At 55.4% G+C, this 20445-nt stretch overlaps 1 protein-coding gene across 2 annotated transcripts in view; it reads right to left on the bottom strand.

Moving 5' to 3' along the window:
• PAX7 (paired box 7) overlaps positions 1–19888 on the bottom strand; it is a 120061-nt gene extending 100173 nt beyond the window's left edge. The window contains exons 1-4 of one of the 2 annotated variants that reach the window (XM_004705149.1): positions 19804–19888; positions 17047–17282; positions 16372–16501; positions 15401–15529 (exon numbers count right to left, since the gene is read on the bottom strand). In XM_004705149.1, coding sequence (XP_004705206.1) covers positions 15401–15529; positions 16372–16501; positions 17047–17282; positions 19804–19888 — 580 coding nt within the window. Of the gene's footprint in view, positions 1–15400; positions 15536–16371; positions 16502–17046; positions 17283–19803 lie in introns of both variants that reach the window. The other variant, XM_004705148.2, reaches the window with a different exon arrangement.
• Positions 19889–20445: the final 557 nt, after the last annotated feature.

Here is a 20445-nt window from a genome sequence, read left to right on the forward strand (position 1 = left end):
GAAGGGAGCTTCGGTTTGCCCCTCACCCAGAGCACCAACACCTGCCAGACTTCTGGCTCAGGCTGATCAGCCTTACTGGAGACTCAAGCCTCCAAATACTCACTGCCATCTAGTGCATTCCGACTCAGCCACTGCAGAGCAGGGCAGAGCCCTTTACAGGAGTAGAAAGCCTCATCTTTCTCCCAAGGAGCAGCTATCGGGTTCACACTGCTGGCCTTGTGGTTAGCAGCCCCAAACCTAACCCACTCTGCTACCAGGATTCTTCCTTGAGCCATAGGGAACCCAATAAGAGTTACAGATCCCCGGCCCCGCCCCCACCCCCACCCCATACACACACACACACAAAGGAAATGCCCACACTTATACATAAACCCAGACTGGAACTTGCTTTCTAGGGGTTCATGATCACCTGCATGGAGCCTCTGTAGTCCCCAGTCCAGTTAATGTGACGTCACTTCCCTTTCATATATACTTATGTCAAGAGACAGCTACACAGATGTCGATATGTAAGTCTCGAAGATTATACTCAGACTCAACAACGTTACCACTAGGGGCTGGGCTGGGGCTAAAATCTTTTTATTTTAGATACTTTTGGTTGTGGCAAACATGTAACAAAGTATTTGCCATTTCAATATCCTATACACTTGTTAGGATTTGAAAATGCAATGTATCTTTCAAAAGCTATATATGAAAGTATACATCTAAACACATCCTAGGTCCCTGGGTAACAGCCAGTTTGTGCTCCTTTTGAAACCTAAAGGCTGGCTGCTCTCACCTGCTCCCTCAGAAGATCTTAGGAAGAAAGGTCTGGCGATCTGTCCCCGCTAAGATCACAGCCCATAAAACCACATGCAGCAATTCTACTTGGCCACACGAGAGGTTGCTGAGTCGGATCAGCTCCAAGGAACCGTGTTTGGGTCCTTTCATAGCGACCGTAGAGTCCCTGATAAAGCACGGAGTATTTGGCTTGAGAAACCCTCATCCTCTATACTTTTGTGGGTCCTTTATTCCCAACAAATTATCTTTGGGTCTTTTATTTCAGTTTAATCACACATTTTTTATGTGCCAGGTATCTTTCCCATTTTTAACTCATTTATTCTTTGTTCTCTTGCTCCCCATTCATCCAAAGCAAACAATTCCTTGCCATCCAGTCAATTCTGACTCATAGTGACCCTACAGAACAGAGTAGAACTGCCTCTCTGGCTTTCAGTGGCTGTCCATCTTTATGGGAGTAAACCTCATCACGTCTAGTGGGTTTGAACTGCTGACCTGGTGGTTAGCAGCCCAACATGAAACCCTCTCTGCCACCGGGGCTCCCTTAGCTCCTTTAAATGTATGGGAAAAACGAAGGCTCAGAGAGGTGAATCGACTCCCTTGGGAAAGCCACCCGGGGGACTGAGCCTGGATTGCAACGTCTTCCTCCTGGGCTCCTTCCATGGCCTTGCAACTGCCTTTGACTGTGCAGGCTGAGAGCCCAGAGCTGAGATAAAAGCATCCCCGTGACCTGGACAGGACTTGGGTCAGCAAGACAGAGCAAACAGCAGGGCCAGTCGGCCCCATGGACCCTTGCCTGGGGTACTGGTAGAGCAGACCCTTGGTAGGGGTAGGTGGGGGTGAGACTGAAAGAGGAAACCAGTCCTGGTGCCTGGCATGGCAGTTCAGAGATCAGATTGGTCCCTGTTCTGACTCTACACTCAATTTCCTTGGGACTTCACTCTGTCTGTAGAACCAGAAGTTGTGCTAGACCAAGGGCTCTCCGCTGAGATGGCCTTCAGAGACAGGCCTCCCCAAGCACCACTGCTCTCAGGGGTCCTAAAAACCCCAAGTATCACGATTTGCAAATAAACTTGGGTGATTTGGGGCACACTCACCTGCCCAACAATGCTGTCACTGCCATGCCCCCAGTGAAGCCCAGAGAGGGTAAGTGCTTCCCTTGTGGCCACACAGCAAGGAGGCAGGGACTTAAGACACAGCCTCCAGTGTTACAGGTCAGCCCTGCCAGTTCTCCCAAAGAGACCTCACAGCCCGGAGAGGGAGAAAGTTCCCTAATTGGAGAGGGTGGGGGAGAATAGGAGGGGAGGGAAATCATTTGTCGCTAGATAAGCAATATCAGCTTATCTCTGAAGACCAATAACCACAGCCCCAGGCTCTGATCCCAGGAAGATAAACAGAGCTTCTCTCCTATCTCCCCTCCTCCTTCCTCAATCCTTGAGCTCCTCTGGATGGGAACTGGTCCCTCCTTCTCCCTGGGACAAAGCCCTGCCTCTCAAGAGCTTCTTCTCTCAACTGGGAAAGAAGAATCCTTACCTGCTACATCACCCGGAAGCCAAAGGTGTCACAGAACACAGTCTGAAGACCCTGGGATGACCCTGCCCTGCCATTGTTCAGACACGGAAGCAAGGACCAGAGAAATGAAGTCACCTGTCCAGGGTTGCCCAGCAGTGCTGGGAGTATGAATTCCAACCCGAGCCCACTCTTGAGGTCCTTTGCATCTGCACTTTGTTTTCTTTGCTGCTAATAGGATGTTCCCGGGAAGACGAATGTGAATTGTGCTGAGTCTCAAGCACTCAGGAGGTGTTCATAGGTGCTAGGAGCGGAGGAGGTGGTGGCACCCTGAAGATCTAAGGTCTGTGAAGAACCAGGAAGGTGCTGGGGACCCCGCTGCCCGGAAAAGCCCCTGGAGGTGCGCTCTTGGAATCTCTGTGGGTGGAGAGCCTGCAGAGCCCATGAGGGGAGAACCTGCCTCCTCCTACTACCTTGGGCTCACCGACTTTCCAGGCATCAATGTTCCCCTCTGGAATGGACCTCACACACCTGCCTCGTGTTAAATACAAACTACAGGGATGGAAAAGGGTTACCTTCCCCTCCTTGGGTCTCACTCTGCCTCTTGGCGTCAGCTTTTCCATCTGTAGGATGGCCAGGTGACTCTAAAGCCTGCCTGGGTCTGATTCTCTGCTTCGGAACCCCCACCTGCAGAGGAATTCCAGGATCCCTTTCATGGACCTAGTATAGCCAGCTGCACTCAGCACATCTGGGCCTGGGAGGGCCTTTGTTTCCCTTCCCTCCCCTCCCCTCCCCAGGAGAGGGGGCAGCCTAACTGGACGCCTCCCCATTCATGCTCTGGTTTCCAACCCCTCTGCGGTGCGGCCCCGAGCTTGTTGGCACAGCATTAACCTTCCAGTGGGTCTCCCCACACTTGGCAATACCTTGTCTGCCCAGACTATCACACCCCAGCTAGAAGCCGCTCTGTGTCATCCTGCTCTCCTCAGTCACAACCCAGACTCTGGGGATACCAAGGCCAGTGCAGCCCACACCTGTTTGTGCAATGAACAGATAAAGATGCTTTCAAAGCACTTCCGGGTCATTCCAGGGATGGTCAACACCTGGACCTCTATTTCAAAGGGATGGGACACAGTCATAGGTGGGGAGGTGGAGGGAACTGGGAGCCAGTTAGGTGCTCCTGGGAGACTGTCCCAAAGCCTCGCCTGCCTCCTTTATACCTAGATGATGTCTCCAGCCTGCTCCTTCAATCACCCAATCTGTGCCTGTGCCTGGCCAACTCAGCCTCCCTGCCCAGCTTCTCTGGGGAAGGAGATGAGAGGGCAACAGGGGAGGGAAGTCCCTGCCACATCTAACCTTGGCTGCTGGGCCCTGAGAACAGGCTGCCCTCCCCCTTGGCCCAGGCCAATCTGTTGGGATGGGGAGCTGCCCACAGAATCCACTTCCTGTCATCTCCGATTGTAGAATCGGACAGACGAGACACTGTACTTATTCCTTCACATGGCTGCGCACCTGGCCCCTCTGTCCAAATTTGGCATTCACGTAGGGAGGTACAGCCTATCGGTTTCAAGGCCCCCGTTATTTCTGTAGTCTTAAGGGGGTGGCCTCTAATTGAAAGAAGCCTTGGGGGAGAGGGAGCCCACAAGGGCTGGTGAGTAGTATTTATACAGGCTCCTAATGTGCCCTGCGCTGTATGTAATTATATCTTTCACTCTTCCCAGCACGCTTGGAGGTTGTCATCCATGGGTATATTTAACAGAAGAGAGCCCTGAAGGTCTCAGTGGACCTCACTCAAAGCTACCCAGATCTTCAGAGGGTCCAGAACCCTCCATCTCCATCATGCCCTCCTCATCCCAGGCAACGTGTCCAGAGCGCCTCTGACTTGATGTCACCTTCAGCCTACCACAAACAGGTGACTTTGGGAGAGCTCTGGCCCCCACCCCACAGGTGTCCTGGAGGCAAGTGAGTAAGCATAGGTTGCGGACAGAAAGACCAGCACTTCAACTGAGCAGCCATTCAAAAAAACGGAAAGTTCACAGCGCTGGGAGCCCTATGGGCCAGCTCTGCCTTGTCCTGCAGGGTCACTATGGGTCAGAATAGGACTCCTGGAATGGGTTTAGTTTGGGGATCCAAAGCCTCGATTATATAAAGAGAGGTCAGGACGACTGCCATGCGGGATGCCACAGCCCGCAGTAATCTGCGACAATCACGACAACTTCACTGACACTAACTTTCCTGTCCTTCCACCTCCTACCCGCAAGGAATAAAATCGGTGGTGGACAAGGGCTGGCTCCTTGGCCCCCAGCTTCCCAGCCGCCAGGGGCTGGGCATGGGGGTGGGCCGCCGGACTCAGCAGCAGGTCCACAGACCCAGCACCACCCCTGACCCGGGGCGCGGAGCTCCAGTTTTGTTGTGGGGGGTTGAGCGTCCTGTTTGGTGGCTTCTCCCCGCCCCTGCCCGCGCGCCCCCTCCTCTGCCCGCCCTCCCCGCCGCCTCCCTGCGTGCCTGCTCTTGACTTCATCCAGTAAGTCAATAGCCAGGGCTCGGGCCGGCCCTCCCCGCCGCCCCGCCGCCCCTCGCCGCCCCCCGGTTTTCTTCTCGGGATAATGGGGGCTCTTTGTGGCCTAATCAGCCTCCTGAGGGGCCGGGCGGCCGGGAGCGCTTCCCCCGCGGCCGTCGGTGAAAATGAAAGGCAGATTAGGCCGGTCCTCTGCCCGCACCATAGTAAAACGCCACCAGGCATTCGCCCCTTCAAAGCCCCTTTCGGGGGTTTGGTTACTTTATTTCTAAAGTTGTTTGTATTTCTAAAGTGGCCATTGAGGCGCGAGGAGTGAGCGGGGGCTGGCCCAGAGAGCGGCGGGCGGGCGGGCAGGAGGGACCCGCCTGGGGTCTCCCTCTCCAGTCCTGGGACCCAGGGACTGCGGCGCCCTCCTGCCCCCCGGAAACCGCAAGGGGCAACTAGTCCCACTCCTCAGATGGGGAAACCGAGGCTTTGGCTCCCAATATAACTGATGCCAGGTTCCCGCCGGGGGACCAGCTCAGGGATTCATTCAATCCCAAGGCCTGGCTGAGAAGGAACAGTTGGTGCGGTGTTTTTTGTTGTTGTTGTTTGGGCGTTTGTTTTTGGACTGGGGGTGGCAGAGGCCACCTAGAGAGGCATTTACAGCCCGAGGGCACTCAACCCAAGCGCCTGGGGATCCGTTAAGCTGGTCCATCGCGTAGACCCAGAGGGACCCCAGAGTCCAGCCCACTTATTCAAGCAAGGTCCTCAGCCTCTTTTCTTGGTTCGCTCGCAGCACCCTCCACGTAGCCCAGTCAGGGCTCTCAGAACCGCCCGCACAATAATTCAGAAACTCCTTCCAGCTCCATCGATTGTGAGATTGTGGCGGGGGTGGGGGTGGGGGTGGGGCCGGAGACCTTTATTTTTACCATTGCAGGTAACCAGAGGGCAGACGGGGATGGAAGAAAGCGGGTTATAGCCTCCATACCTCCTCTCCTCCCACCCGTGTTTCAGAATTTCTTTTCTTTTTTTTTCTACAGCAGTTTCCCACCTTCCGAAGGGTGAAGCTGAGAGATTCACAAAGAGAGAGTGAAGACCAGAGGGCTGGCAGGGGCGGGGTTCGCCATTCCAATCTCGGACTGGCTCAGCGCTGTGAGTTGGGTCCGTGGGTACACGAGAGCCTGGGGGATGGAGACATGCTTACAGCCTTCCCCTGAGGAAGGAGACGGTTCCAGAAGATTCCTTAGGACTCTGCCAGGCTCCCACCAGTCCGGCGGCTAGCTCAAACGTGATTCACCTGCGCTGCCGTCTAAGCCAGCAAGTTCCCAGGGGGTAGCACAAGCTCACTGCCCAGCCCACATCTCCACGCAAAAGTGTAGACATCACACCACGTGTAAACTAGTACATCCCACAAACCCTCCCCCAAATGTTGCTTCAACAGCCACCTAGAAATCGGATGCGAACCCTCAAACTTAGCTGTCCCCCTCCACCTGTCACTCGCACTGGGGCTTGACACGCTGGCAGGGCTTTGCAGAAAGGTGGCCTCCCACTCCTCCCGAGAAGACCCCAGGAAAGTTCAGGGTGGAGTTTCCAGACTCACTTTTTGCGCCCGTTGCCCCGCCCCTTCTTCTGTCCTGTCCGGAGCCTCTTTGATCTTCGGTCTATTCTCCTCGCCAGACAAAGAGCGCAGTGAAGGCGAGAGGCTCCCGAGCCCCAAGGCCTTGCCGCTTCTCCCTCCCTCTCCCTCGGACCAAGGCCCTGCTAGGAAACGTCTGCGACTCCGGGCAGTTACCCCGAATTTAGGCTGGGACTGCCTATCAAACCCCACTCTGGCCCCCGCTGTTGTGCTGACACACTGCGGAGCACAAACACACCCACAGCAAATGCACACACATACACATACACTCGCAACACTCACGAACACCCAGACACACTTGAGCACACGCACATTTATGTGTTTGTGGGCTTGTTTGTTTTGTTTTAACCATCTGGTTATGGACTGTATTTCCAGGCCCGTAACACAACACCTGGCACATAATAGGTGCTCAATAAATTGTTATAGATTGAATGGTGCCCGTGTGTGTGTGTGTGTGTGTGTGTGTGTGTGTGTGTGCGTGGTGTGGTGTGTGTTAGGCAGGAACACAGCATCAGAAAGGACCATTCTCACAACTAAACAGGGAAGGGGGGTGCTGCACTGCCCCAGGCCAGACACAGGGCACACCCTCAGCACCTCCTCCAGGTCCTATTCCAGCATCCTTGGCTCCTGCTCCTGGAATCCAAAACGCCCTTGAGAGTATTGGAATCACCTGGGAACAGGAGCGTCTGAATGAAGTTCTTAGTGGGGCCAGGCCTCTGGAGGCCCAAGGGCTCCTTTATGCCCAAATGCCTAAGAGCAGGTATGAATGGTCAGTGTTTTCCTTTTTTCATCACGTTCTTAAAGGCCTCCAGGGTCCTCATCAAGGCTAAGAACTTCGTTTTTAATCCAGTACTGGGGGTGTTTAGGGGAAGAAACAAAGACCCTCAGGCGGAGTGAGTTGTCCGAAGTTACCTGGCAAGTGAGCCGAGATGGTGCAGGGGAAGCCTGGAGCTTTTAAGTGTTGGGCTCAACAGAGGCACTTTGCTCCTCTGGATGGTTCCATTCTCTCTCTCTGTCACTCACACACACACACACACACACACACACCCCTGCCCCACACTCAAGATGGAGACCCACAGAGCAGGAGCGAGGAGGGAATCTAGCACTCAGCCTAGAGCAGTACACCCCCCCACCCACTCCAGTCTGCATCTTCGAAGCCAGAGACTTGGGGGTGAGAGGGTGTGTGCCCTTGCCCTTCCTACCCCAAAGCCAAGAGCTTAAAAGAGGAGGTTGCTAAACTGGAAGGCGATGAATCTCTTTCGCCCAGCCAAGCTGGTCGGTTTGCGTTTGTTGTTGCTTTTAAGGGACGCCTGAATGGGGATTCCCCGCACCCCTTGCTTGGCTAAGAGCCGCTGGACTCTGGGGCCGCCGTCCCCACCCCCCACCCCCACCCTGCGCCCGGAACAGGAGCGCTGAGCCCGGGCCTCGCACAGGGATCGGCCTCCAGCCCCGCCGGCCCGGGTAGCTGGCTTCTAATTAAGCGGCGGGATGGCAGCAGCGAGCCGCCGGGCCGCGCTGTAATATGATGAACTGCCTTTGTGCCCATGTCACCGAAAGCGCTTCTGATAAGGGGAAGCCGAGGAGGATCAAAAGGACAGCGGCGGCGCGCCCGCCCCCAGCCTGCCTCCCGCCGCCTGCCGACTTTGCGCTCTCGCCCTCTCGGCCCGCGCTCTCCCGCGGGCTCTGTCTCTGGGTCCCGCTCTCTCTCCTGATCCGCCGGTCCCAAGGCCGGCCTCTCTGTGACTGCGCCTCTTTGTCTGTCTGCTGGCGGATCCGCGCCTGGCTCGTCCCTCGGCAGAGCTTAGCGTCCTCAAACTCTCCGTCTGTGCTCCAACCCGCAGTATGAATTCTCTCTCCTTCTCAGCTCTCCCCTAATCTGACTCCCTCGACCCACCTAGGTGACTCTGGGTCTCGGCGGCCTCTGCCCACCCCGTCCTTGGTCGATATGAGGGTTCTGGCCCATCGCACCCCAGGGGCGAGGCATTGGATCTTGGAAAGGCCCATTAGTTGACCGTCGGACTCAGGAGCACCGGAGCCGAACCATCCACAGAGGCCGGCCGTAGCCCCACAGCCCGCGCAAGCCTCCCTCGCCCAGCGACAAACACGCCCGGTGGGGACCGCGCGCCCAAGCCACTGTCCATCGCCCGCAGACCTCTCTGGACCTGGACTTGGGGCGCACACCTCTTCCCCTCATCCCTCCGGAGGTAGCGGCGGCCTCGGCCGCTTTTCCTCTGCCCCGGGCTTGACGTTCCAAGTGTCCCAGCAACCGTTTCCCCTCCACATCCCCCTCCCTACGCCCCTTCCTCTGCCCCCCACCTCCCCTTTGCCCTCGACCCCTTCTCTTCCTCCACTAGGCCCCTCCCCTTCACGGGCTCTTAGCCCTCCACCACCCCCACCTCAAGTCCCCACTCCCACCCCACTTTCCCCAGACTCTTTCCCCGCCGCGCACCCCCACCTTTGTTTGAAGTTTTGGAAAGGCGAAGTTTCCCCCTTAGGTCACGGTTCTGCCTTGATTCGATTTGGGAAGGCGAGTTCCCTCCCTCCCCCTGCCCGACCCCAGCCAGGGCCAAATTGCTCCCGAGCAGGTCAAAAAGCGCGACCCCATTTCCACCTTTTCCTCTTTCCGTCAGACTTGGGGGAAAGGAATGGGTAGGGAGAGGGAAGGCCTTGGATAGCAAAAAGAGGGTATCCATTCTTCCAGCCCCCCTATATCTTCACCTTGACTAGAGCTCCCAATCACCCCACTGCTCTGGAGTGGGGACTCGAAAAAAGCCTCCTTTCTGGGATCTCTGGAATCTTTGCCCCGCCTCTCCCCCTTTAGTGTGGCCTTCCAGGCTCCAGAGCCTCTGGGGAGCCTTCCCCACTATGGCAGTCATCAATAGCAGGATCCTGTCCCCCTGGCTAGGTGACGTCTTTTCTGGGGTGTAAGTCCAATCTGATCTTAAACGCGGGACTTCCATTTTTATATCCTTAGGTGCCCAACACACCTAAGTGTACAAAAAAAAGCTCCATCAACTTTTCTGGGGATGAGAAATGCTGGTAAATAACCCACGGCACTGAATCCACCTTGACTCAAAGCGGCTCCAAACTGCAGAGCTTGAACAGAAATACCGTTTCCTCAGTGCCCCTCCCTTTATTAAAAAAATAATGTTTTATACAATATTTTAATATATAGTCTAATGTATGACAACTATCATTTTTTTAGACATTCTGGGGGGGGGGACACTAATAATCACCTTACTGCTTTAAGGCTCGTGTTATATGTGCTTTTAAATCCTTCCATGTAAATTCCAGTGAAAATTTGGGAAGCTGTGCCAGGGGAGGGGGCGGCGGGGGTAGGGGAGGTTAATCCGGGTTTAACGCGAAGATGCAGTCTTAGGACCAGGGTTAGCTTGATTGCGTTATCTCTTCCCAACATTTGAGACGCCCATATTTCACCCAGCCAAATAGCTGCGAGAGCGGCGCAGATGGCTGCCGTGGTGCGCCTCAGGAAAATGTGTTATTAATATCTAAATAACTTCCCAATACTGTCTGGTAAATCTCCCCTCCACCATTCCAAATGATGGATTCGTTTGAAGTCTTCCCCAGCCCCATCTTTTCCACGTCTCTCTCTCTCTCTCCCTTCCCTCTTCTTCTTAGACAGGCTTATTTCAAACTGGTAAATATCTAATTCCTTTCACCACTTTGACCCGCACACGCGTCTTTGAGGTCCAAACGCCCAGAAGCAGCCGGTGTGTGGCGGCGAGCGCCTGGAGGTGAACTCGGCACCCCAACGCCCTCACAGCGGGGACCCCACCCAGCTTAGAAATGCCTCCAATTCGGAAGACTGGGGGCTACGCGGGATCCCTTTTCCTGGGTGCCCAGGCGATCCTCTCTCCTGGTTCCCCGTGGAGTCCCAAAGGCGCCCCCCAAACACGGCTCCTCCGCGGCTCCTGCTCCCCCAGAGCCTGCCTGGAACGGCTTCCCCCTCCCTCCCCCGCTTTCGGGGGCGGGTAATTACTCTCCGCTCGCCTGTTCTCCCTTGTTTAAAGTTTGTTTTCTAAATGTCTTCTATTAGATTATGCTCGTTCATTCCCCCTCCGACCTTATCTCCTTCTGCCTCTTCTCTCCTTGCCCGTCACACTCGATTTAGGCACGAGTTTATCTGGCAAACAGTTTGCCGACTTTGTTTATTTACCGCGGGTTCTGGGGCTGCGAGCGCGCGAGCGCCAGTGTTTGCCTTTGTAATAGTTATCTCCTTATTGTTGTTCTTCGTTAGGCTCGGCTCCCGCCTCCCCACCTCCTCCTCGACTTCAGTTGGGGGCATGGAGGAAAGAGAGGGGGGAGCCTTGTCAGCCCAGTGTGGGCTCTCTCGCTCGTCCGAAGCCCCCACCGCCGGAAGAGTCCCCCTTCGCACCCCTTCTTTGCTCACCCCATCCCCCCACCACCCCTGCGCGCGAAGCCTCTCCTTCTCCCCCTCCCTCTCTCCCTCCGGTCTCAGTATATCCGCCACCGAGAGCCGCCTAAAGCCGGGGAATTGCCTGACATCTTCCTCGGAGCCCCCATTATGCGAAGCTGATCCCACTCTGAACAGCTTCAAATCCCGCCTGGACTCTGTTTGATTAGATTGCCAACCCGGGGTAATCCTTTGATTTGGTGGAGTGTCAATTACCTTTCTCTAAACACACATTTACAGAGGAGGGAACTTGTTGGTTTAAATCAATGCCGATTGTTTCTTTGATAAATGGACGACTTGCCTCCCTTCCTTGCTCCCTCTTCCAAGTCCCCTCTCTCTGCCCTCCCCTCCCCAATCCGTCCCCTTCCTGGCCCATCCCAGAAACAATGTTCCTTCCAGGTGTGAACCAGGGGAAAGGAAAAAAAAAAAAAAAGGCCGGTTTGGGCCGAGGGGAGCAGTGCCCCCCCTTCCCCTATTCATTCGCTCCCCCAGAGCCTAATTAAATTTGGCAGGTCCTTGTACACACAATCAAAACAGCTTCCTCCAGTGTAGCAAACGACCGAAAACCGCATTAGCAGCTATCGACGCTGCCAAATTAAATTGTTTCCCACCTCTTTTTACAAGTGTCTAAAACCGACACTTCGGGGCTCTGCTCTCGCCCTGACCCTTCCCTGCCACCTCCCGCTCCACACCTGTATGTTCGCAGCTTTAGAATTAAAGCCAAGAGAGTGCAAAGGAAAATAAACCTACCTGCCCTTCACTGTGCCCCTCCCCCCTCCGGTGGTCTTTTAGACCCAGAAGGACTGGGGATTCTCCAGGCTGCAGTCAGCGGCCCCTGGGTGGTGGTGGTGGTGGTTTTATTTTATTTTCCACAGAGGAAAGACTTGTTTTGTTTTTAATCTTGGGAGTGGGGGTTTCTCCCCCCACCCTTTTATTTCACATTCATCATGGCCTCCCTATTTCCACTCCAGAGGCTCAAAAGGGCAGGCCTGTATCTGACAAGTTGAGTTTCCCTTGACCTGGTCAGTTTCAGCTTCACCATGCATGCGTATTGTCAAACGGTGAGGATATGGTTCTTACAGTATCTTAGTATTATTATGATGTTATTATTCCTTCATACCGGCTCCCCCGGCTTCCACAGAGAATCCTTTAACTCTTTGTAAACGGTTCTGAAATTCCCATGAGTTCTCCCTTGGACTAGGATACAGAGAGAAAAAAAAAATGTTTCCTTTCCAGTACCCTGGTGTCCCCTCAAATCCTCCTCTGGCTAGGTGCCTGACCCTTCTCTTCTGGAGTCCTCGAAGAAGGGGGTGAGGAGGAAAGAGCCCAGGTGTTTGGGTGCAAAGAGCTGTCTACCTTCCTCTCCAGGTGACAAAGCCTGGCCAGAGCGCCTGGCCTGACGGCAGTGGTCTGAGAATCCTCACACCCAACAATCCTAATAACTCAGTCTTAACAAGGATAAAGGGGGGGGGGTATGAACAGTCTCATGAATATCAGCCCAAGGGGAGCAGGAGTGAGCTGTTCAGAGATGAAAGTGCACAGAAATAAAAGCTCAATTTAATCTGCTTTAAAACCCTTCAACTTAGCGTTTGTGCTTCAAACTCTGAGAGTGAGGACTGATTGCGGATAAATAGTTTCTTACCATGCCTGGAAGCTATTACACCCCTCTCCAACACAGTTTCCTATTCAGCAGCCCCAGTTTTCATTACCAGCTCTAATAAGTCTTAACATTATTAAATGCCAAGCGGACGATAGGGAAAAACGGACTCAGGGAGGGAATCTCTCTTTAGCGCTTAAAGAGAAGAGCTCTTAAACCCCTTCTTTGGTGGCTCCCCGCCATGAGAGGGGCAACCCCAGAGACAGCATTTGTCAAGAGCAAGAAGCCAAAACAAAGTTGCAGGGTTGGGACCCACCCTCACCCCCACCCCCTGCCCTTTTGGCCATGTGGCAGTATCTCAGCTTCTGCTGCCCTGGCCCCCTGTTTGGGGGTTAGGAGGTCTTTCGCCTTTAACTTGGCAGTGAAGCCCGCATCTGCATCTGGGCTGGGAACGCTGGGTTCCAGCTGGGCGGTTTACTGGGATATCTGCCCAGTGGCCCAGGTAGGCACACTGGGAATTGATGCCATTTATCCACACGTAGACAACCCTCTCTCGCACACAGTCACAGTGCCCACCCACACCCATTGACAATCATAACACACACCCCTGTAGAAGAATCCCACTGGCCCACGCAAGCAACCCATGACACTGGGCTCCAAAGAGCCCTGGGCAAACAGTCCTGGAGAGACCCCAGAGTCCACAGGGGTAGCAGACCAGTGCAGGGCAATCCCAGTGCCCAGCACAACCACTGCCACCTGAACACAGTGGGGCTCTCCAGACACCAGGCCACTGCTTTCTCATTGAGGGCGCTTCATTTCATTTCGCCAGCTGCTCCCCAGACTCAGCCCTGATGTTTTCAGCTCCTGTCCTGTCTGGAGCCTCGCTCCTGAGGAAGCCATTGGAGACTTCCTGGTGCAGATTCAGGGAAAGCCTCTATCCAGTGAAAGGCCAGGCCCTCTCTAGGAGAGGCCCCCATATCCCCCTGAGTCAGAAGGGCCATTCTTTTCATAGTCCTCCTTTGCCCCCTCAGACAGAATGGGTCCTCACAGTCCTTTGGGCACCACCACTCCCCCCACACACGCTTTCTCCTAAAGTTGCTCCAAATAAAAGTCTAACTTCCTGGGACTCTTGGGAATATCTCTCAGAAGAGGTGTCTGCTGCGAAGAACCTAGCCAGGGTGGATTATTCAGGTCCTATGCCTTCTCCCCCACCAAAAGGTCCAACTCTCTTTCCAAACAAAAATACGGACTTGGGTTGCCCAACAGACAGCTCTCCCCACACTCTTGGAGCTGCCTGGCCCAACCCAGGGCAACTCTGTCTCAGAGAACTGCCTCCCCAAGGCAGACAGACCGAAGGGGCGTCCTCAGGCCCTGCACAGGAGGGTGCTGCACACACTAGGCCATCTTTCTTCCCTCACCCTTTTGTTTGGGGTGGGACTGCCCCCCACCCACCCACACACACACACCTGGACTCTTAATGTTGACAGCCATCCCAGTACTCTGGCTCTCTTGCTGCTATCACCTCGGACTATACACTGCTCACCTCCCTTGGGGGTTAGGTGGTGTGTGTGTGTGTGTGTGTGTGTGTGTGTGTGTGTGTATGTGTAGGGGGGGCAGTTGTGAAGCAGGCTTCATCTATGAAGCTCATCTAGAAGATTGGGAGGCACGGCTAGGAATTAGAAGAGAGAGCTGGCCTAGATGTGTGGGGTGAGGGTGAGGGCAGAGATGAAGACATCTCTGGAAGGAAAGCTGGGCAAAACAAGTTCTTCACAAGTTTCAGAGTTCAGGGCATTTCCACACCTTTTGCAAAGGCCCTGGTGTGGTGTGCAGGTTCACCTGGCCAATGGCTTTTCCAGGGTCTGTTCTCAGCCCCCTGTCTCCCTGCATGTGTTTGGGTGTGTGTGGGGGGGGGGATAGCTGCTGCTTTGTACCCGGGTTCTCTCATTCCTTCTCTCTCTAGGTCCCAGTCACAAAGAGGCTCTGGAGTGTCTAGAGAGGCAGGACTCTCCCTTTCTCTACCCTGGCAGAAGCTTCCCCCCCACCCCCTAAAAAAATTCCCTTCTCTCTGTCTGCCCCCCCCCACCTGCCTGCCCCCCTCCCCATCGGGCATGCAGGCGCTTGAAAGATACATGCCTTCCCCAACTGATCGCTGGGCAGGGGCAGAAAGCAGGATGCTGGGCTCAGCTCCCAGACTGCATGCAAGTGGGGCAGGGTGGGTCTGAATCTTTCTCTCGGGCTCGCAATGAGATTCTCCGCGCCTGGGACCTTGAGCCTTGGGGAGCTGGTCGGGAGCTCCCGCCTCTAAGCCAACTAACGCCCAAGAGGAAAGAGTCAAACGGGGACCCTTCTGGCCCCCACTCCTTGCCTCAGCTCCAGCACTAACAACGCGGCGAGATGAGTCAGGCGGCGGCCCACGCGGCCCTCGCTAATTTTTATTGATTGCAGCAGTCAGTCAACTGTCAGGAGGGGTTTCAGGGGACCATTTAGAGAGCGTGTGCGGGTCTGGTTAACAAATTCATTTAGGGAGCCGCAGGCCGGGCTCCTCCTTCTTCTCCCCCCTCCTTGCCCAAGTTTCTTATAAATAATTGATAGAGACCAAGGCGCTAGCGGCCAAAACACCAACCCCCGGAGGATTCGAGGATTCGAGGATTCGGAGGACTTGTGCCTTGTTAGAAGAGGCGCACTGGGCTGCAAAATCGGCGGCGCACAGGGCTCTAACCTGCAGCTCTCTGGGACACAAGACCGTTGTGGGCCTGGCTGCGCCCCAGCTCTGCTTACCGCCTGGGCCCCGCCCAGGGCAGCTCACCGGGAGCCTGGGAGGAGTCGGCTGCCTCCGGGCCCCAGGCTCCCCTGTACAGCTCAGTCCTCCGGTGGAAGCAAACAAGACAGGTCCGCCGACTGGCGCGGGAGAAACTCGGGCTCTGGCATCGCCAGCCGCAAGTGGGTCCCTACCTTTGTCGCCCAGGATGCCGTCGATGCTGTGTTTGGCCTTCTTTTCGCCGTCGTCCTCCTTCTTGTCCCCTTCGTCGTCCTCCTCTTTCTTCCCGAACTTGATTCTGAGCACGCGGCTAATCGAACTCACTAAACCTCAGAAATTCAAAGGCAAAAGAGCGAGTATAAGTCATTGGGGCAGGGGAGCCTGAACAGCCTCTGCCCACAGTCCAGGAAAGTCGGCACATGTCCCCTTGTTTACACACCCTCCAAGGAAGGCACACTTATTCACACACCTAAGCATTTACACGTAACTGGAGGCACAAAGCCAACCACTCAGCCTGCCGGCCTCTCACCCGGTACAGTCCAGGGTAAGACTGTCACAAAGGCACCGGCTTGCTGGCATTCTGATACACCTCCTTGTCCTTGTGCCTTAGACCACCAGATGCCCTAGAGGCCCTCCAATCCCTGCGGCAGCCTTCCCCTTGCTCGGCTGTGCCCCCCACCCCACGGACCCTCCGTGACTACACACACACACACACACACACACACACACACACACATACCCCACTTCAGTCCTGAGTAACAAGGTCTGGGGGTCTCCACCCTTAGGACCCTTGTGGCTGAAGGTGACAACAGAGCAGAGATGACAATGTGGAGAAGAAGGGGGTCTCAGGGAGCCCATGGAGACTAACTGTCCTGGGACAGACCCCTTTCCCTAGGTCTTAATGAAAGTGTGGTGGTGGTGGGGGTAGGGCTTCCTCTTACCAACCTTCTTTATTCACTTCTTACCCCTTCTGGTCTCCCTCCCTCCCTCTTCCTCAACTATCTCCCCAGTCTTCCTCCCTCCTTCCAGCTTCCTTCCTTCTGCATTTGATTTCTTCCATTGCCCTAACTTTTTCCTTTTCTTCTCAACTTTCCTTCAAGTTCCTCAGCCCATGCTCCCCACCCCCCACCCCACGCCCCAGGGTCTGGCTCAGCTGCCTTCTCACCTGAGGGCACCGTGCTGCGGTCGCAGTGGCCGTCTTTCAGCAGCCTGTCCCGGATCTCCCAGCTGAACATGCCTGGGTTCTCTCGCTTGTACTCCTCGATCTTTTTCTCCACATCCGGAGTGGCCACCTGCTTCAGAGGTGGAGGTGGGAGCGTCGGAGGGGAAGGATAGAGTGGAGGGAGGGAGAGACTTTTAATATCAACCTCCCAAGAGCCCCAGGCCAGGTGGATGGCACTGGTCTCCATGCCCCCCACCCCACCCCTCTACTGAGATTGGCTTTACCTTTCAAAGAAACCTGTTCTCTGCTCCAGGGGAAGTTGCTGGGGGAGGAAGGGGAGTGGTTGGGAATAAAAGTGAAAGCTAACTAGGACCCCCAATGTCTCCCTTCACTATTTCCAGGCTAGACTGGGGACGAGTGGGGAGAGAAACCAAAGAAAAACCGAAGACTTTCCCAGGTCGGGCATGGTGGTAGGGGCTTAATGGACCTCAAAGTCTTGAACCACCTAGACCTCACTTACAATAATGGGATGGGGGGCACTCTCCTCCTGTCGTTTCCATAGGGAGCAAAGCGATATCTCTTTGCTACTGGATGACACAGGGCAGTGACAGGGGCCTCATTCAGGCTCCCCTGGCCACAGGGAGACTAGCTACCAGCTTCCCTGGCAAAGACACTCACTCTGGGCTTGCTGCCTCCGATGGCTCCAGGTCGGATGGACCCTGTCTCCTGGTAGCGGCAGAGAATCTTGGAGACACAGCCATGAGAGACGCGCAGCTGGCGGGAGATGACACAGGGCCGGATGCCATGGTGGGCCATCTCCACGATTTTGTGGCGAATGTGGTTGGGCAGAGGTCGTCCGTTGATGAAGACCCCTCCAAGCTGGTTTACCCGGCCTTGTCCGAGCGGGGTAGACACTGGATAAAGGCAGTGGTCAGGGTGGGAATGGAGGAGAGAGGTGCAGGGTAAGGATGGGAGGGGACACGGGATATGTACCCCCTTGACCAGGGTTGTGCATTAGCACAATGAGCTGCAAGGATTTCACATTTGCAGGGAGGCAGCTCAGAAGCCTGAGAGACAACTGTCATAACCCTGAAGGTGGGTGCTGCCAGGATTGAGAGAGGGTCCCAGCACAAGTCCCCCCACCCCACCCCCACCGGGTGGCCTCAGTCCTGCCACACTATGGAGAATCGGAACACACCTGGGCAGGGGGCTCTTGGTGCCCCTGAGAAGGACAGCAAGAAAGATGGAGAGTCCAAAAACTCAAGAGACCTCTGTCCCCCAGGCAGCAGGTCAGCCTTCCTCTTCAAGAGGCCAATAACCAGGGAGCTGTGGCCCATCTGGTCAGTTGCATGCTCTAAGTGGTCCAGACAGATCCATATTCTCGGGGGCCAAAGGGACTGGTGGAAGGAATGCATCCACAGCCCTGGCTTTTGCAATAGAGGAGCCCTAGCCTTGGCTGAACAGCTGAGGCACAGCCTAGAAGCTGGTGAGATAATGCTGTTGTTGATCACTTTCTCTGGGGACACCTGGATGTCCCTGGGAGGAGGGGGGCTTCCCTTGCTTTCGAACTCTGTCAGAATTCGAATTTCGTTTTTGAAGGAGCTTGGGTCACCTCCAGTGTGAGTGAACTCTAAAATCTAACACTCCCGCTGGGCCTCAGGAGACCTGGGCCGTCCCTCCAGACTGGGCCAGGCTGTCGGGTGGACTGGGCCTGAGCTTTCCCTCTTGTGGGTGACTTTGGGAACCAGGGTCGCAGGTACCCCGCTGGGGAGGGGAGAACAGCTGAGGACTCCTTAATGCAAAGTCTACACGATTTCTTCACAGAAGGTTAGGGGACACCCGGTGCACTAATCCGGTCTCGATCCCCCCAATTTGGGGACTCGGCTGCTGCTGAGATCTGCCAGATTAGAACGATTTCACAGCCAGCGGAGTCCAAGGAGCCAACAGTATAATTGGAAGGGAGGAGGCGAGAAGAGGCTCCCGCTGTCGAGCTCTCCTTCTGTCCCCTCCCTCGCTTTCCTGGTCCCCCCACCTCTCTTTGTAAAAGTAGATGTCTGCAGCTACCCTCGGATTTAATCAGAAATCGTGCGTCGCCAAGTCAGAGTCACTCGGTCTCCGTGGCGGGCTATGCCATTATCTCTCGAGTGACCAACTTTATATTCAAGAGCCTCTTTAGCGACCGGCACTCGGCTCTCCTCAGTATTCTCCGTCATGTTGGGCAAATATTGTCCTAATCCGCCGCGCGTCCTCGGCCGCCTGTTTTACTTTCATTCGCTACAGAAGAGTGCTACGGCAAATCCCCGGGCTTGTGCGCTCCCCCGCCTGCGTGGCTGCTCCCGCGCACTTGAACACGGAGCTGCTCTCTTTGCCTCTGTCTAATTCAGGAACCACGGGCCGGCTCACTGCCTGAGGGACACCCCCCCACCTTCCCCACATCGCCGGCTGCCTGCCCGCCGCCCACCCCCCTCCCAGTTTTCTCTTCCCTTCCTCACGCACAAGGGGCTCACACAATTTCCAGCGGAGTAATTAAAAAATAAAATTCGCACAGATCTCTAACCATTTCTTTATGACAGCCTGGACTACCTAGTCCCAGAAGCAGAATGACTCCTTCAGCGACAGTTTAAGGGTTTCTATTAGTTGGGGGAGGGGGGGGGACGAAACAACTGAACGCCAAAAAACGCAGCAAAGACTCTTGTCTTCTCCGCCTGGCGCTTTCCAGCTAGTGCCTGAGTGGAATCTTGTTCCCCACCGGTCTTTTTGCTCTTCCTAGGCACTCAAGATGCAGCAAAGGAAGCATTCGGAAAAAGAATACTCCCCCGTCCCTCCACCCTGCTGGACATTGTCGTGTCCCCCCAGCCATTTCAAGGTTCTGTCCCTGGAGAGTCCGAGTTTGAGAACCAAGGTAAAAAGTTTTTCGGGAGGGGGAAAAAAGGTCCTATATTTTATTGCAAATTCGTTTGTATTCAGGCCGAAAAAGTGTTTGGCTGTCGCTTTGTAAGAAGCGGATACGCCTGCGTAGTTTCCACTTTTGGCATCTGCTAATATTTCGAAATAAAAGGGGTCCAAAAGCCACCCCGGGAGTGAAAAGTGCAATTCAAAACAAGATAAAAAGTCCGCAGCCGGTGATCGAGGAGAAAAAGTATTAGGTGGGAACGAATCAGAAAGAGTGGAAGAAGCAGAAATCTACCAGGATTGCCTCCTGCGGCGGAAAGGCCAGCAGCGCGACCTGTGCCGCCCCGCGGAGGGCAGGGAAGCGGACACAGAAACGGACAAGTGTCCGTCCCAGAAACTTCCTGGGCCTTGTACCCGTACTTGGGGGACACCCCCCCTCCTGCCGCCACCATCGACACCATCCCCCCAGGAGATAGCCACCTCTCCTAGGACCTGGAGTTTCACGCAGAGGAGTCAGGGCGAGGCAAGTCCCGGCGCTCTTACCTTCCAGGGGAAACCCGGTCCGGGGGTAGTTCTGACCCGGAGCCGGTCTCATCATCCTGGGCACGGTGCCGGGCAGGGCCGCCATTCTTGCGCACGTCGGGGGCGAATCCAGAGTCGGCAAAAATCACTTTCCGTCCGTTCCCTTTACCCCTGCTGCGATCTCTTTCTTTCCTCTCCCCCCACCTCCTCTTCCCCCTCCCCTCCGCACACGCTCCTTACCCCCACCCCCCCACCCCAGGCAGCAGTTCGACGCGTCCAGAACTTGGGGAGGGGGGCGGGTGAAGTCGGGGCGGAGGTTGGCGGGAGGGAAGGTGGCGACAAGGAAGTTCAAACAAACAAACACACCAACCCCAAGTCCGCTTCTGTCGGCTCTGCTCGGCCAGAAGTTGTGGGGGCCTTGGAGCTCAGCAGAACTGGGGGAGTAGGTCGGGGAGAGGCTGGAAAGGGGCTGAGGGGATGCGGCCAGAGGGAGAGTCCCCAGCCTCGGCCCGCCAGCAGCCCGCTCCGGTGCTGGAGGCCAAAGTTTCTGAGCAGAGAGGCTGCGGCGGGGATCTTTTTCGTCTTTATTTATATATTTATTCCCTCTCTCTCCCTCCCTCCCTCTCCCTCTCCTCACTCCTGTCCACGCCTTCTGTCGCCAAG

Source organism: Echinops telfairi, unplaced genomic scaffold (assembly GCF_000313985.2).
Source record: "Echinops telfairi isolate 266 unplaced genomic scaffold, ASM31398v2 ScPeMD7_7457;HRSCAF=8495, whole genome shotgun sequence".
NCBI lineage: Eukaryota > Metazoa > Chordata > Mammalia > Afrosoricida > Tenrecidae > Echinops > Echinops telfairi.